General features: G+C 43.6%; 1 protein-coding gene across 1 annotated transcript in view; it reads right to left on the reverse strand.

Moving 5' to 3' along the window:
- Positions 1-14633, reverse strand: part of LOC134302812 (CUGBP Elav-like family member 5) — a 141145-nt gene that overhangs the window by 16826 nt on the left and 109686 nt on the right. Inside the window, exons 5-7 of the mRNA XM_062988021.1 lie at positions 14145-14224; positions 12448-12606; positions 3704-3848 (exon numbers count right to left, since the gene is read on the reverse strand). Coding sequence (XP_062844091.1) covers positions 3704-3848; positions 12448-12606; positions 14145-14224 — 384 coding nt within the window. The remainder of the gene's footprint in view (positions 1-3703; positions 3849-12447; positions 12607-14144; positions 14225-14633) is intronic.

The following is a 14633-nucleotide window of genomic DNA, read 5'->3' on the forward strand; positions in this document are numbered from 1 at the left end:
ACTTGATAATAAGGGGGGGTGTTTACAAACGTTTTTGCCATTTGGTGTAGGAGGGATCTTCAAAAAGTTTCCGCACTTATATTTTAAATGGAAACAGTGAGGGTGTGAGGAGGAGTAATTGGTCGTATCTGAGAGACTGAGAGATGATTATAGTCCGGATTTAGTGCCATCTGATTTTCACCTATTTGAACCACTCAAAAAAGCTTTAAGGGGAAGAAGATGTTCATGTGATGATGATGTGAAAGCAGTGGCTACATGCTCAACCAAAAACCCTCATATACACTGATCAGCCATAACATTAAAACCACCTCCTTGTTTCTACACTCACTGTCCATTTTATCAGCCCCACTTACCATATAGAAGCACTTTGTAGTTCTACAATTACTGACAGTAGTCCAACTGTTTCTCTACATACTTTTTTTTAGCCTACTTTCATGCTGTTCTTCAATGGTCAGGACCCCCACAGGACAATCACAGAGTAGGTATTATTTACGTGGTGGATCATTGTCAGCACTGCAGTGACACTGACATGGTGGTGGCGTGTTAGTGTGTGTTGTGCTGGTATGAGTGGATCAGACACAGCAGTGCCGCTGGAGTTTTTAAATACCGTGTCCACTCACTGTCCACTCTATTAGACACGCCTACCTATTTGATCCACCATGTAGATGTAAAGTCAGAGACGATCGCTCATGTATTGCTGCTGTTTGAGTTGGGCATCTTCTAGACCTTCATCAGTGGTCACAGGATGCCGCCCATGGGGCGCTGTTGGCTGGATATTTTTGGTTGGTGGACTATTCTCTGCTGTGTCTGATCCACTCATCCCAGCACAACACACACTAACACACCACCACCTGTGAGGGTCCTGACCATTGAAGAACAGCATGAAAGGGGGCTAACAAAGCATGTAGAGAAACAGATGGACTACAGTCAGTAATTGTAGAACTATAAAGTGCTTCTATATGGTAAGTGGAGCTGATAAAGTGGACAGTGAGTGTAGAAACAAGGAGGTGGTTTTAATGTTATGGCTGATCAGTGTATTGTAAGTAATCAACTCATTTTCCGAATCAATTCTTCAGCACACGTCCAGCTTTATAGATCCCTTATATTAAAGTCGTGTAGGGAACCGTGCAGCCCGGGTAAAATGAGAATGTGATGGCTGCATCTTTTCCATGTTATCGATCTGCACAGATCAATGTGAACATACAACACACTCCACTGGCTGGCATCGATCAGCATCGTGGGCCGGGTAAGCCGATCTGCCACGTTTCACTCAGATTGGAAAGAACTACCAGCATGGCTCATGAGTGGTGTACGTATTAGAGATCCGATCAGCTCTCTGGTCCACATCCGAAACAAAAGAGTGGAATTATAATGCCGGGGTTTCGGAAAACCCTCTATTTTTGTGGACCTATTTGAAAGGCACTCTAGGAGCAAACACATTCAGATTAAAACACTCTGGGGTTTCTGGGAAAGGTGTGAATGACCGGCATTCATTTTTCATATCCAGATAACATGATAGCTAAAAAGCCTTACTGGCAGGTTTGAACATGTTAAAGCCATCACATTATAGGCTTTTTTCAGCTTTAATCTGAGTCACTGCTGCAGAGTGGAGAGGGTGGTATTGATCCACCACCAAAAACGGCTTCATTTTGGAACAGATCAGCCATCACATTCTGACAAACCTAATATAGATGTTCATGCCTTAAAAAAGCCTTAAAATGGAGCTTATGTGGGTGTGTTTTGGAAAGCCTATTATCGGTAATTATATGGACAAAATTATGTAAACACCCCAATTATTGAGCTACTGTGTTTCAGCAACACCCATTGCTAACAGGGGTATGAAATCAAATCTGTAACAAAATATACACCGACCAGGCATAACGTTATGACCACTGATGGGTGAAGTGAATAACACTGATTATCTCTTCATCACGGCACCTGTTAGTTGGTGGGATATATTAAGCAGCAAGTGAACATTTTATCCAATATCATTATCATTGAGCATAATGATTTGAGCGAGTTTGACAAGGGCCAAATTGTGATGGCTAGACGACTGGGTCAGAGCATCTCCAAAACTGCAGCTCTTGTGGGGTGTTCCCGGTCTGCAGTGGTCACTGCCTACCAAAATGATCCAAGGAAGGAACAGTGGTAACAGGCCAAGGCTCATCGAAGCTGGCCCGTGTGGCCCGATCCAACAGACGATCTACTGTAGCTCAAATTGCTGAAGAGGTTAATGCTGGTTCTGATAGAAAGGTGTCAGAATACACAGTGTGCACAGTTGAATGCGTATGAGGCTGCATAGCTGCTGACCAGTCAGTCAGGAAGGTGGTCATTATGTTATGCCTGATCGGTGTATTTATATATGCATCCAAATTGAGGCAGAAATTCAGGCAGTACTTACTTTAATACATATAACAAGTGACCTTGGTACCTGGCAAACCTTTGGCAAACCAATCTCTGATTAGCCTAAGCAGCCTTACTATATTGCTTTAGCTCTGTGTGAATTTAGCAAATTTAGCTTCTTCCATTCATGTCCTTCGTTTTTGAAATCAAATCCTGACATATGAGGTGCATAAGAGCTACACAGAGAGAAAAAGATGAAGACGGGCGAGAGATAAAGTAAAACAAGCAGTTGGATAGAAAAAGCAAGGGGTGGAAAAGAGGGGTATGGGGGGTAGCATGTCTCCTCGAATAAATTGCCCACCCCCAACCGAGTGAGCTTTTTTAAAATGCACCAGTCTGGTGGAAGTGAAGGTCAGGATGCTGCCATAAACATGCATACACACACACACACACACTTGATGATTTAGCTGCCACTTTGGTGCTTGTGCTTAGTGTAGAAAAAGAGGTTAAATGATTTAAACAACTGTCGCTGCACAGCTAGACTTTACTACATTAAACCCAAACAGAAATATGTTAAAAACTCAGTCGTAAAGCACTATAAAGTGTTCGTAGGAATTCACCACTGCCCGTAAAGAGTAATGTATGTTGTGCATGCGTGGGGAATTTAATCTGAGATGAAAAAAATGAAGATAAAAAAGTGTTTTTCCACTTGCTTTGTAGAGCAGCATGGAGCACGGATTGCAGTATCATGCCCACCTGCCATGCCATTAGAGCTGGCAGGGTTTATTGAGGCACAGATGAACTTTAGACTGTTACGTAGCCACCCTGGATGATGCCATCTTGGCAGGGCTGATGGACATGATTCTGTGTTCAGGCCCCTTTCCGATCTCCATGGCTGGTGGGTTTTTTACACTTTGCCTCACTAGAGAAGCAATATTTGATCTTGTCACATGACTTTTCCTTTTTGATAATTTGATCAATTAAAATGAGCCTTTTTATGGCGCTGCTGCAGTGAAGAGGGTTAAGGGCCTTTCTCAAGGGCCAAACAGTGACTGTGAACACACAACCTTCCAATTAGTAACCTACAGGTCTAGCCACTAGGCTGTTACTGCCCCAGAAGTCTGACATCATAAGTATCTGCAACCTGTTTGTAGACTTTTTGCATCTGATGCTTCCTCGTTATTCAGTCAGATTATCGTTTTGAATTAAGGCACCTTAGTAGGCAGCATTTTAAGGCATCTAAGAATTTAGACACGCCTTCTTCTCGGTAGGATGACACGCGTCTCTGAGGGAGATCACTAGTTTTCAGACAGACCCATCATGTAGAAGTGCGATCATGTAGGGGTGCATTCTGACTGACCTGACACAGGAGTCATTGGAGTGGGGGGCAGGGCGTTCATGTTGATCGTCCCCACCTGATGGATCTGCGTCGCAGGAAATGCCATGCTGGGTGTCAGGTACCCGTTGTGAGATGCCGCCATGATCGCTGCCTGCTGCTGCATAAGCTGAGTGAAGAGAGAGTTCAGAGAGGCATTAGTACCCGCTCATTAAGATTTAAAAAGTGCACACAGCCGTAATGCTCACATGAGAAATAACGGCAGGACATTGAAATCCTGCGGGTGCTGAAGTGCACAAGTGCTCACGGAAGAGCCGGACACACTCCATCAGGTACACACACACACACACACACACACACACACACGTGTGAATAAGTTATAAACCATCAGCGCTCAGGATACGATCATTAAATAAATTAAAATAAATCCCCCGTCCCGACGCTAAACAAAGGTAATTACAGGACGGACGTCGCCATGGTAACCCCACGGCGAATCAATAATCCCAAAGGCCAATCTGTCAAATGAAGCTCATCATTCTTGATTGACTTTCATATAAAATCTTCATATTGAAGCAAAGCCTCAGAAAAAAAGGTCTCCAAAGCCTACAGCCATGGAAAGTCCATAGACAAACACTGGCAGTTATGAAAGACTTTGAGACTATTGAGATTATCCTTTGAAAGTTGTTTGAAAGACAAATATATAACAGTAAAAGATAGAATTCAAACACATAGCTTACTCATGTGATCGCCTTTCTCATAACTATGCATAAAGCTGTTTTATGGATGGTAATGGATGTTAGTAATGTTATTAATAATAATAGTACATCAGGGTGCTGGAGTTTCTTTGTTTGTTTGCTGTATTATTTGTTTAGTGTATAATATAAGCTGAAACCTGACTAGCCTGCCTGTTTGAGTCATTACATATGCAAGCTAATGGTTTACTGTATAGATCTGTGTGCTTTGGCCTCTTTGGAGTCATTTATAGATTAGATACTGTATATTAATGTCTGCAGGGGATTCACAGCCTGTTTGATCGTTTGTCAGGGAATTTGCATGAGCTCCAGACTCTACGTTTTACTTATTTCATTATTTTAAAGCAAAAAAATCCCACTGGGGCATGAAACCCAGTTTTTAGAGCAGCCATGTTTACTATACACTGATCAGGCATAACATTATGACCACCTTCCTAATATTGCGTTGTTCTCCCTTTTGCTGCCAAAGCAGCCCGACCCGTCGAGGCATGGAGTCCTTTCTATCAGAACCAGCATTAACTACTTTAGCAATTTGAGCTACAGTAGCACACGGGCCAGCCTTCGATCCCTCACGTGCCCATGACCCTGTCGCCGGTTTACCACTCATCTTTCCTTGGACCACTTTTGATAGATACTGACCACTGCAGACCGGGAACACCCCACAAGAGCTGCAGTTTTGGAGATGCTCTGACCCAGTCGTCTAGGATAAAATGATCACTTTCTGCCCAATATATCCAACCCACTAACAGGTGCCGTGATGAAGATATAATCAGTGTTATTCACTTCACCTGTCAGTGGTCATAATGTTATGCCTGGTCGGTGTATGTAGAGGACATTAAGATAAATATGTTTGCCTGAAGGGTGGCACTGTGAAGCATTGGTTAGTGCCGTCACCTCACAGCAAGAAGAGCCAGGGTTCGATTCCTCATCCTTTCTAGGCGGTGTTTGCATGGGTTTTCTTCTGGGTGCTCCGCTTTCATTCCACAAGTTCAAAGACAGGCAGTCATCTTTAATACAGTGCAATGTGTGAGAAACATTTTTCATTCGTGTAGCGCTCAAGTGCCTCACGTTTACTGGTTCATTTGCACTATGAGGCAGTTCTAGCAATCCTACGGCAATTCAGTTAGCAATCGCTTAGACAAAATGTCCAAGATGTCGAAGTCTAAAGCAGCTAAATGTGAATTGAGTAACTGAGTTTGGAAAGGAAGGGGGGGGGGGGGGGGGGGGGGGGGGGGGGGGGGGTGAAAACGCGGATGTGAATTTCTGTAATTGAGACTGAGCCTCGCACTGTTGCTGGATGTTCTAGGTTTAGATTAGATTAGATTAGATTAGATTCAACTTTGTCATTAGACATGTACAAGTACAAGGCAATGAAATGCAGTTTAGCATCTAACCAGGAGTGCAATAAGCAGCAAGTGCAGGATAAACGGTATCTACGATATACATTATATACAGGATATGGGCAGTGGTATGAACAAGATATACAGGTGAATATATTATTGAATGTACTATAAACAAGATATATACTGTAGCTAAAGACATAATATACAGATTATGGTGCAGATTAAGGTGCTATGCAGATTAAGGTGCTATGAACATAATAGAGGAATGTATATATTGTGGCGCCGGCGAGTAGGAAGGAGAGCGTGGGGGCCGCGAGTGAGCTGCCCTTGGCAGTTCACTCAGTGGTTTGGGACACACACTCATTCATACACACAGACATTCATACAACAGACAAACATAAAAGCTGCCTATCCAGCCCTCACCGCAGCCACCCCAGCCCCAACACTGGGCTACACGGCTATGGTAAGCCTGGACAGCATGGCCGCAAGGGCTTCTGGGTAAAGCCCGTGGCGGCCCCCTAGTGGCGACGCTACAATATAAACATAGTAGACGATGAATACAGTATAGATGGAAATTATGAACAAATGAGATATGTACAAATGAGGTATGTACCAATGATATATTATACTAAGCAGAAAAGGTTTGTAGTGCAACCTTTACCAGGAGGAGAGATGTGGGGGGTTAACGGGGGACAGTTTACTATTAAGCTAGGCTGTGCTGTGTATTATAGCTTCCATTTATTCTGTCATTCAATTTATGTGTAATTTAATGACTGCTGTAAAATGTGGCACTTTTCTTTACAAATCCAAGTCTCTGTGTGACCAGTTTTGTGTAGAGAGCAACTAACTAACGCTCAGGGGTCCACATACTTCGAAACCCAAAGTGTTTGTGAATGTGTGTCCAGAAGAACTGAGTCTACTTGCACACGCCGTACACATACATTTGTTGTACCAGCCCTCGATAACCATATTTTTCATCAATTTTATTTCAAAGCCTCACTTTCAAAGCAAAGTCTCATTTCTTTCAGTGTTTGCCCGCATTCATCCAACACACTGTTTGATCAGATCAAAAGATTTCATTTATCAGTCTCCTGCTGCGAACACGTAACGCACAGCAAATAATGTACGCCAGGGTTAATAGGCTTTAGATGATTTGTTGTTTGATTAGCTTTTGATTAGATACGACTCATCTGTTCAAATTATGAATGTCAACATCACATTACACGCTTGCATCTGCTTCTGCTTCTCCTTCTTCTGAGCGCTCTTTTTCTAACTCCTTCTCTAGTGCTGGTACCAGTACTTAGTTTAGGAATTAAGGAATCTTTTTAGGAACCAGTATACACCGATCAGGCATAAGATTATGATCCTTCGTGTTTCTACACTCACTGTCCATTTTATCAGCTCCACTTACCTTATAGAAGCACTTTGTAGTTCTACAATTACTGACTGTAGCCCATCTGTTTCTTTGCATGCTTTGTTAGCCCCCTTTCATGCTGTTCTTCAATGGTCAGGACCCCCCCAGGACCACTACAGAGCAGGTATTATTTGAGTGTTGGATCATTCTCAGCACTGCAGTGACACTGACATGGTGGTGGTGTGTTAGTGTGTGTTGTGCTGGTATGAGTGGATAAGACACAGCAGCACTGTCCCTGCTGGACTAAGTATAGTCCACCAACCAAAAATATCCAGCCAACAGCGCCCCATGGGCAGCGTCCTGTGACCACTGATGAAGGTCTAGAAGATGACCGACTCAAACAGCAGCAATACATGAGCGACCATCTCTGACTTTACATCTACAAGGTGAACCAACTAGGTAGGAGTGTATTTAAAAACTCCAGCAGCGTTGTCAGTGTTGGTGCAGCGCTGAGAATGATCCACCACATAAATAATACTGCTCCGTGGTGGTCCTGTGGGGGTCCTGACCATTTAAAGAACAGGGTGAAAGCTGGTTAAAAAGGTATGTAGAGAAACAGATGGACTACAGTCAGTAATTGTAGAACTACAAAGTGCTTCTATATGGTAAGTTGAGCTGATAAAATGGACAGCAACTGTACAAATAAGGTGGTGGTTTTAATGTTATGGCTGATCGGTGTATACTCCATTTTAAGAACCTAACTTTTAGGTAGTTGTGGGAGAATAAACTTTGATCTCTGGAAAGCTGCTATAAAACATCAATTGTTAAAGGTGCTGTATGGGAAAAAATACTTGAAGATTCAGCAGAAGTCTATTACTAGCACCACGTTCATGGAAAAGTGCAACATGGTCATTCTTCTCGCTAGAACGCTGAGCTGGAGCGAGATTTCTAAGCAGCTTTGCCAAAGCTCACTGACAAAGCCTCAGGCTTCGTGCCACAGGGTTCGGAGGATTCGGCTGTGGATCCTCGCCTTGTTCCTCTCACCCGTTTTCACTTTGTCTGTATATCTCTCTTTTTCTTTGTCTCTCTGTCTGACATGTTGGCTGGTGTCGGGTCTATTTAAACAAAAAGATCCTTGGCTGGGCTGAGATCCTGAACTGCATACAAGATGTACCGTGTCCTGCTTACTTGGCACCTGCCTCATGGACCCCCTCTGTGACACAGCTGCTTACTAATTTCTCTTACGGAATCGTGTTGCAGCGCTGATGGAGTTTTTAAATACCGTGTCCACTCACTGTCCACTCTATTAGACACTCCTACCTAGTTGCTCCACCTTGTAGATGTAAAGTCGGAGACGATCGCTCATCTATTGCTGCTGTTTGAGTCGGTCATCTTCTAGACCTTCATCAGTGGTCACAGGACGCTGTCCACGGGGTGCTGTTGGCTGGATATATTTTTGGTTGGTGGACTATTCTCAGTCCAGCAGTGACAGTGAGGTGTTTAAAAACTCCATCAGCGCTGCTGTGTCTGATCCACTCATACCAGCACAACACACACTAACACACCACCACCATGTCAGTGTCACTGCAGTACTGAGAATGATCCACCACCCAAATAATACCTGCTCTGTGGTGGTCCTGTGGGGGTCCTGACCATTGAAGAACAGCATGAAAGGGGGCTAACAAAGCATGCAGGGAAACAGATAGTCTAGAGTCAGTAATTGTAACTACAAAACGCTTCTATATGGTAAGTGAAGCTGTCTGCTAAATGCTCTTGGCATCGCAGCTCTACTGAAGAGAACTGTGAGAGAGGTGAGAAGGTTATATGCTATTACTTTGTATGTGGATGTTCTTATCACTTAAGACTAAACTTTTCAACCCAAACTCTTATTTCTGGAAGATTTCCTTCATTATGCTAATGCGGTTGGCAGGTCCTTCAACTGCAACACATCCTACACTGAAACAACAGAAGCCACAAGCTCCCACGTGGAGAACAATTGAAAGTGTGAAATGTTCTCAGTTCAAAACGCAGGACTGTGTAGAACAACACCGCCTGTACACTTTAACACGATGAGACTTCTTCTCACAGGTAACGCGGAGAATTTCAATAACACGGCCTATAAACAGACAGCAAACTGGAAAACGTGTGAAGCCTCGGCGGTTCGAAACGCCGGCCCGCCCATACACTTTTACACCTGAAGGTGTGATGTTTACATTGTAAATGCAGACCATTTTAATAGGAGTGGGTCGTTCCCTCACACAATCGGAGCCAAATTTCACTTTTAAAGTTCCTACCTGATTCTGTTTTAGGGTAAAGTGCTATCACTGAGTAATCCTGTCATCAGAGCACATCGATAGATTTACATGTGCATTTATTAAAATAATAGGCATGTTGTTGGGCGGGATGGTGAGTAGCAGTGTCGCTTCACAGCAAGAAGGTCCTGGGTTTGATTCCTAAGTGGAGATGTTCTCCCCATGTCTGCGTGGGTTTCCTCCGGGAGTTCCTCCTACAGTCCAAAGACTCCCCTGACCAAATAACATAAGTAAAACAAAAAAATCCCAAAACAGTTACAGCTCATTTCTATTTGATGTGTAAAAAATTGACACTTGCAGAAGATTGGACATCATGCTAAATCAGTACTTAATCACACTGCCTACGGCAAATATTACAGCCAGCTAGAGTTCCTTCTGTCCTTGTTATAGAAATTTCTCCCACTTCTCCATGAAAAACATCTTTAGTTCTGAGATGTTTTAGATGGTTTTGGCATGTTTAAGCTATTTAACCTATTCGCTATTTTGTTGATCTGTATGGGGCAGTTTCAGTTACTTGATCGAATCTGTCAGATTTAGGTCTAGAGTTAGAATACACACACACACACACACACACACACACACACACACACAAATATATATATGTATATATTTGTATATATATCGAGGTGGGTATATTCCTGCTCACGCCTCCTCTGACCGATGCGCAGCCCTAAGCGGAACCCTTTATCATCTATGCACTCTGCCAGATTGCCAATTGGGGTCCTTACACAGCATTTGAAGACCCCACCCACATAGTCCGGTCATTCCTCCCTAGCAGAAACATGTCTGCTGCAGGCACTGCCAATTATGCCTGCTAGATGGCGCCCAGCCGACCAATGGAGTTTGAAATCCCGGCTCTGGTGTGCTAGTGGAATATCTCGCTGTGCCACCTGGGCGCCGAGTTAGAATACATTTAAATACATGTTTCCTGTGACACCGGCTGCCACATACACATTTTGTATTACCGTAGTTTACTGCAGTGGTTGTGTTTACATTTTTCAGTTTGAAAATCAATATGTGCGCTAGCCCCACACTGCCGGGTTCTCACGCTCTTAGGTTCATATCCCTGGTAGTGCTATAAACCTGGCCGGGCGTCCAAACTGGGGTTTAATCTAATTGACTTCATTGATGGTGTACAATTGCTGTCTGGTTTGACAGACATTTACATTTTCAGCATTTAGCAGACGCTTTTATCCAAAGCGACTTACACACAATGAGCGGAACACAATGAGCAATTGAGGGTTAAGGGCCTTGCTCAGGGACCCAACAGTGGCAACTTGGTGGTGGCGGGGCTTGAACCGGCAACCTTCTGTTTACTAGTCCAGTACCTTAACCACTGAGCTTTCACTGGCCCAGACTGACACAGACTCCATCACTGGGAGATAAAGTAGATCTGGAGCATGATAGTCTCAGCACTCCTTGGCCAGTGCAGGGTGGTACAAGCAGTAGGAAAATTGCAGTAGAGGAATTGGCAATAATTAGCTTAGGAGGGGGCTAGAGAAAAATACAATAAAAAGTCAACAGCATGTGCAATAAATGTAACTGATGATCGTGTTATAAAACCGTTTTTAATTAATGTGCACTTGATTTTATTATAAATAATTATTACACAAATTAAATCATGTTCCTCCTAGGGCCACTGTTCCGTCCCTATGGCGCACATGGCCCCACATCTGCGATCAAACACCTGTTTTTACAAAGAAAACACATAAGTATAGTGGACAGATGTGCACAAACACACACACACATACACACACACACAGTAATTAAGCTCTTTGGCTGCAGGGTTTATTCTACATACAGGACCAGCAGATCTATTTAAAGTGCAGTATATTATAGATTCTTGGCAGTCGACATGCATGAGATTATAACGGATCAGCCTTAGCATAAAAAACTCACTTTAATGTTTCATTTGATCTGCTCTTCTGAGCTCTGCCTGCTTTCTGCTGTTCGAGAGGAACATGCATATTCACCGTATCGAAAATATATCTATATCTAATCCCATTATTGTTTAATAAGCAGCTTCAGATATTCAGCCTTTCTGAATACATTAACCCAGCCGTAAATGTGCCTGGAACTGGAAGACCAATTCTATTCGCACGCTTTCAGCATTTTCCTGCATGTCTACTTTTGATATGTAGTTCTTGAATATTTTACATTTTAGTGCACTTTAAAAGGAGAGGACTCAAGTGTGGACCTGTTTTTTAACGCTGTTCTTTTAGATTCATGTTGGTGTTACGTATAAGGTCAGAAAATGTGCTGCATGGCACAAGATTGCTACACTACCAATACAGAAGTGAAGCTTTTAGAATACGCATTTCTAAAGCTCCACTTTGGAAATGCTTTCAAAGTTCTCACAACCAAACCAGGAGAGACAGATGGCAGTGCCATTTACCTGGTGTAGCAGCATCGTTCTGTTATAGTAAATAACACAGTACTATCACTGTTATTACACTGTATAGACAAAAGTATTGGGACACATCTGTCTGTCTATCTACAGTATATGGCTATCTATCTATCAGTCTGTCTGTCTGCCTGTCTGTCTGTCTGTATGGCTATCTGTCTGTCTGTCTGTCTGTCTGCCTGCCTGCCTATCTGTCTGTCTGTCTGCCTGCCTGTCTGTCTGTCTGTCTGTCTACCTGTTTGTCTGTCTATCTATATATCTATTTGTTTACCTATCTGTCTGTCTGCCTGTCTGTCTATCTATCTGTCTATTTACCTGTCATCTGTCTGTCTGTCTGTCTGTCTATCTATTTGTCTATCTGTCCATTCATCCGTTCGTCTGTCTGTCTATTTATCTACAGGTGTCTGTCCACCTGTCTGTCTGTTGATCTATCTATCTACCTGTCTGCCTGCCTGCCTGTCTGTCTACCTGTCTGTCTATCTGTCTACCTGTCTGTCTATACTCTCAAAGAGTATGTATACATACACACATATATACATACTCTTTGAGAATGTAGCTATGAACTATGTTTATGTAGGAACATGGGTGTGGGCATTCACTCACAGCATGCGTGTAGGTGCTGTAGGTGGTGCTGTACGTGCTGAACGGCAAAGCCACAGCAGGGTTAAAGATGCCAAACTGGCCAACCATCTGTTGCATGCGGCGGATGGTCCTCTCTTTATCCGTGTCTGCAAACTTGACCACCAGACTGGACGATGCTCCCTGAGAGAGAGAGAGAGAGAGAGGGAGAGATATACTGAGTAATATGTTCACAAACAGCACTCGACTCATCAATAATAGCAGCACATGTACTCATTATATCACCTACTATACCTGCACATAGAGGCTATTTATCGAGTACACCTACAATACAGATGCACTTTGTAAATACACTGTGGTCAAAAGTATGTGGACATACAAATTCAAAGCCAGCCTACACATATCCTCTCAGTCCGATCACATCCACCCTCCACTCCTGACTTGGGAGGGCCCTAATTAACAGCCAACCGCTTATTTTCACCTGCACAAGGCTCATATGGGGATCCGTATCGTGCACAGAGAGTCATGCACTGATCTCCATTATTCCCCATTTCATTGCAGAGGCTCCATCAATCAGCCAGCAGGGGTTATAAGGAATCCCTGTGACAAGCCTATTATTGTCCGTGTTGGCACCTGGCTGGCCGATAGCATAGCTGAGGTTCGAATATGAGGTGCGAGCTCGATATGTCAGCAGTGGTGAGCTATTTTTCAAATCAATTTTGCACTGACGTTCCTACAAATTTCTATGATGAATCAATCACGGAAAACCAAATACACTCATCACTCATCCTTCTGCCTACAGGTCATCCATTTGTGATCACACTGTCTGTAGTGTCACTGGGCAATATTAATACCTAGTTAACTACACACAACACACACACACACACACACACACATGCTCTTTAAGCAGCTTCTAATCATTTAGTGCAGCACATGACCTTTATTGAGGAAGCTTAGACTTCCTCAGAATCAATCAGCTGCAAAGGCCAGAATCCTCTCCACTAATGATCACACAGAAGAGACGAGTAAAGAGAGAGAGAGAGAGAGCAGGAATAGAATGTGCAGGATGATAGTACTGAATGTGTGATGCTTTTAATACAGCTAGCCCTTCATTTTTACATTATCAACATGCACCTCTTATAATAGCACTACATGACCAACAGCAAGTGGTTTCAGCTACACTTTCTAGCTAATGCTTAGTTCACACTATGCGACTTTCAAGGTGTTTAAATCGCTGTACAGGGGGCACGGTGGCTAAGTGGGTAGCACTGTCACCACACAGCAAGAAGGTCCTGGGTTCGATCCCCAGGTGGGGCGGTCCGGGTCCTTTCTGTGTGGAGTTTGTTAATTTATACATATTTTAACTCCGACGTTTCTCTTTTCAGTTCTCACATAGATAAAAATTCTGTGCCATGTGCAGAAAAGGGAGCTCAAAAGGGGAATTTCTGTTAAGCAATGTGGTGAAAGGCCAGAGGAGAGAGGGGAGAGGGAACGTGGGTGTGCTGGAGTGGACATGAGGACTACGGAGGGCACAGAGGCAGATCAGTGAACTCATTTGCACTTAGATTGGCGTTGATGCCGGAGCAGCATCTATAGAGCGATAGGCACTGCTCCACAGCCTGTAGCCTCTGAGAAGGATTGGTGTGTGTGTGTGTGTGTGTGTGTGTGTGTGTGGGTGTGTGTGTGTGTGTGTGTGTGTGTGTGGTGTAATATATACTCACAGGCATGGTCTGGCTTCCGTGCAGGCTGCTGATTGCTGACTGAGCCTCGGTGTGTGTGGAGAACTTAACAAACGCACATCCTGCAGGACACACGATAATAGTGTTAATTTTGTTGACAAATAATGTTTGTTGATAAAAAAACAGTTGCCCCAGTCTTGGTGCAACGCCCCTTTCCAGAACAGAAGCCCTACCCTATCAACTAGTGCCTGCTGCGCATAAATGGTTTTATGGTTGGGTTGTTGCGTTGGCACTGGGGCAATCCACCCTCCCATCACACAGTCCACTTCTGTTCGGCACTAGACCAGAGGCAGAAAGAATGCTGACATCCCATGTCTGTTTAAGCCCGGACCGGACTGGACCGAGCGTTCTGGCATTATAGGTTCAGAAAAAAACAAGTGTGCAAACAAAGCAGGTGTCAAGAATAACAGAGAGAAGCCTTGTCATATAGAGGAACTTCCACCTGGAGGCATGGATTTTACACTAGTGCAC

Source organism: Trichomycterus rosablanca, chromosome 25 (assembly GCF_030014385.1).
Source record: "Trichomycterus rosablanca isolate fTriRos1 chromosome 25, fTriRos1.hap1, whole genome shotgun sequence".
Lineage (NCBI taxonomy): Eukaryota > Metazoa > Chordata > Actinopteri > Siluriformes > Trichomycteridae > Trichomycterus > Trichomycterus rosablanca.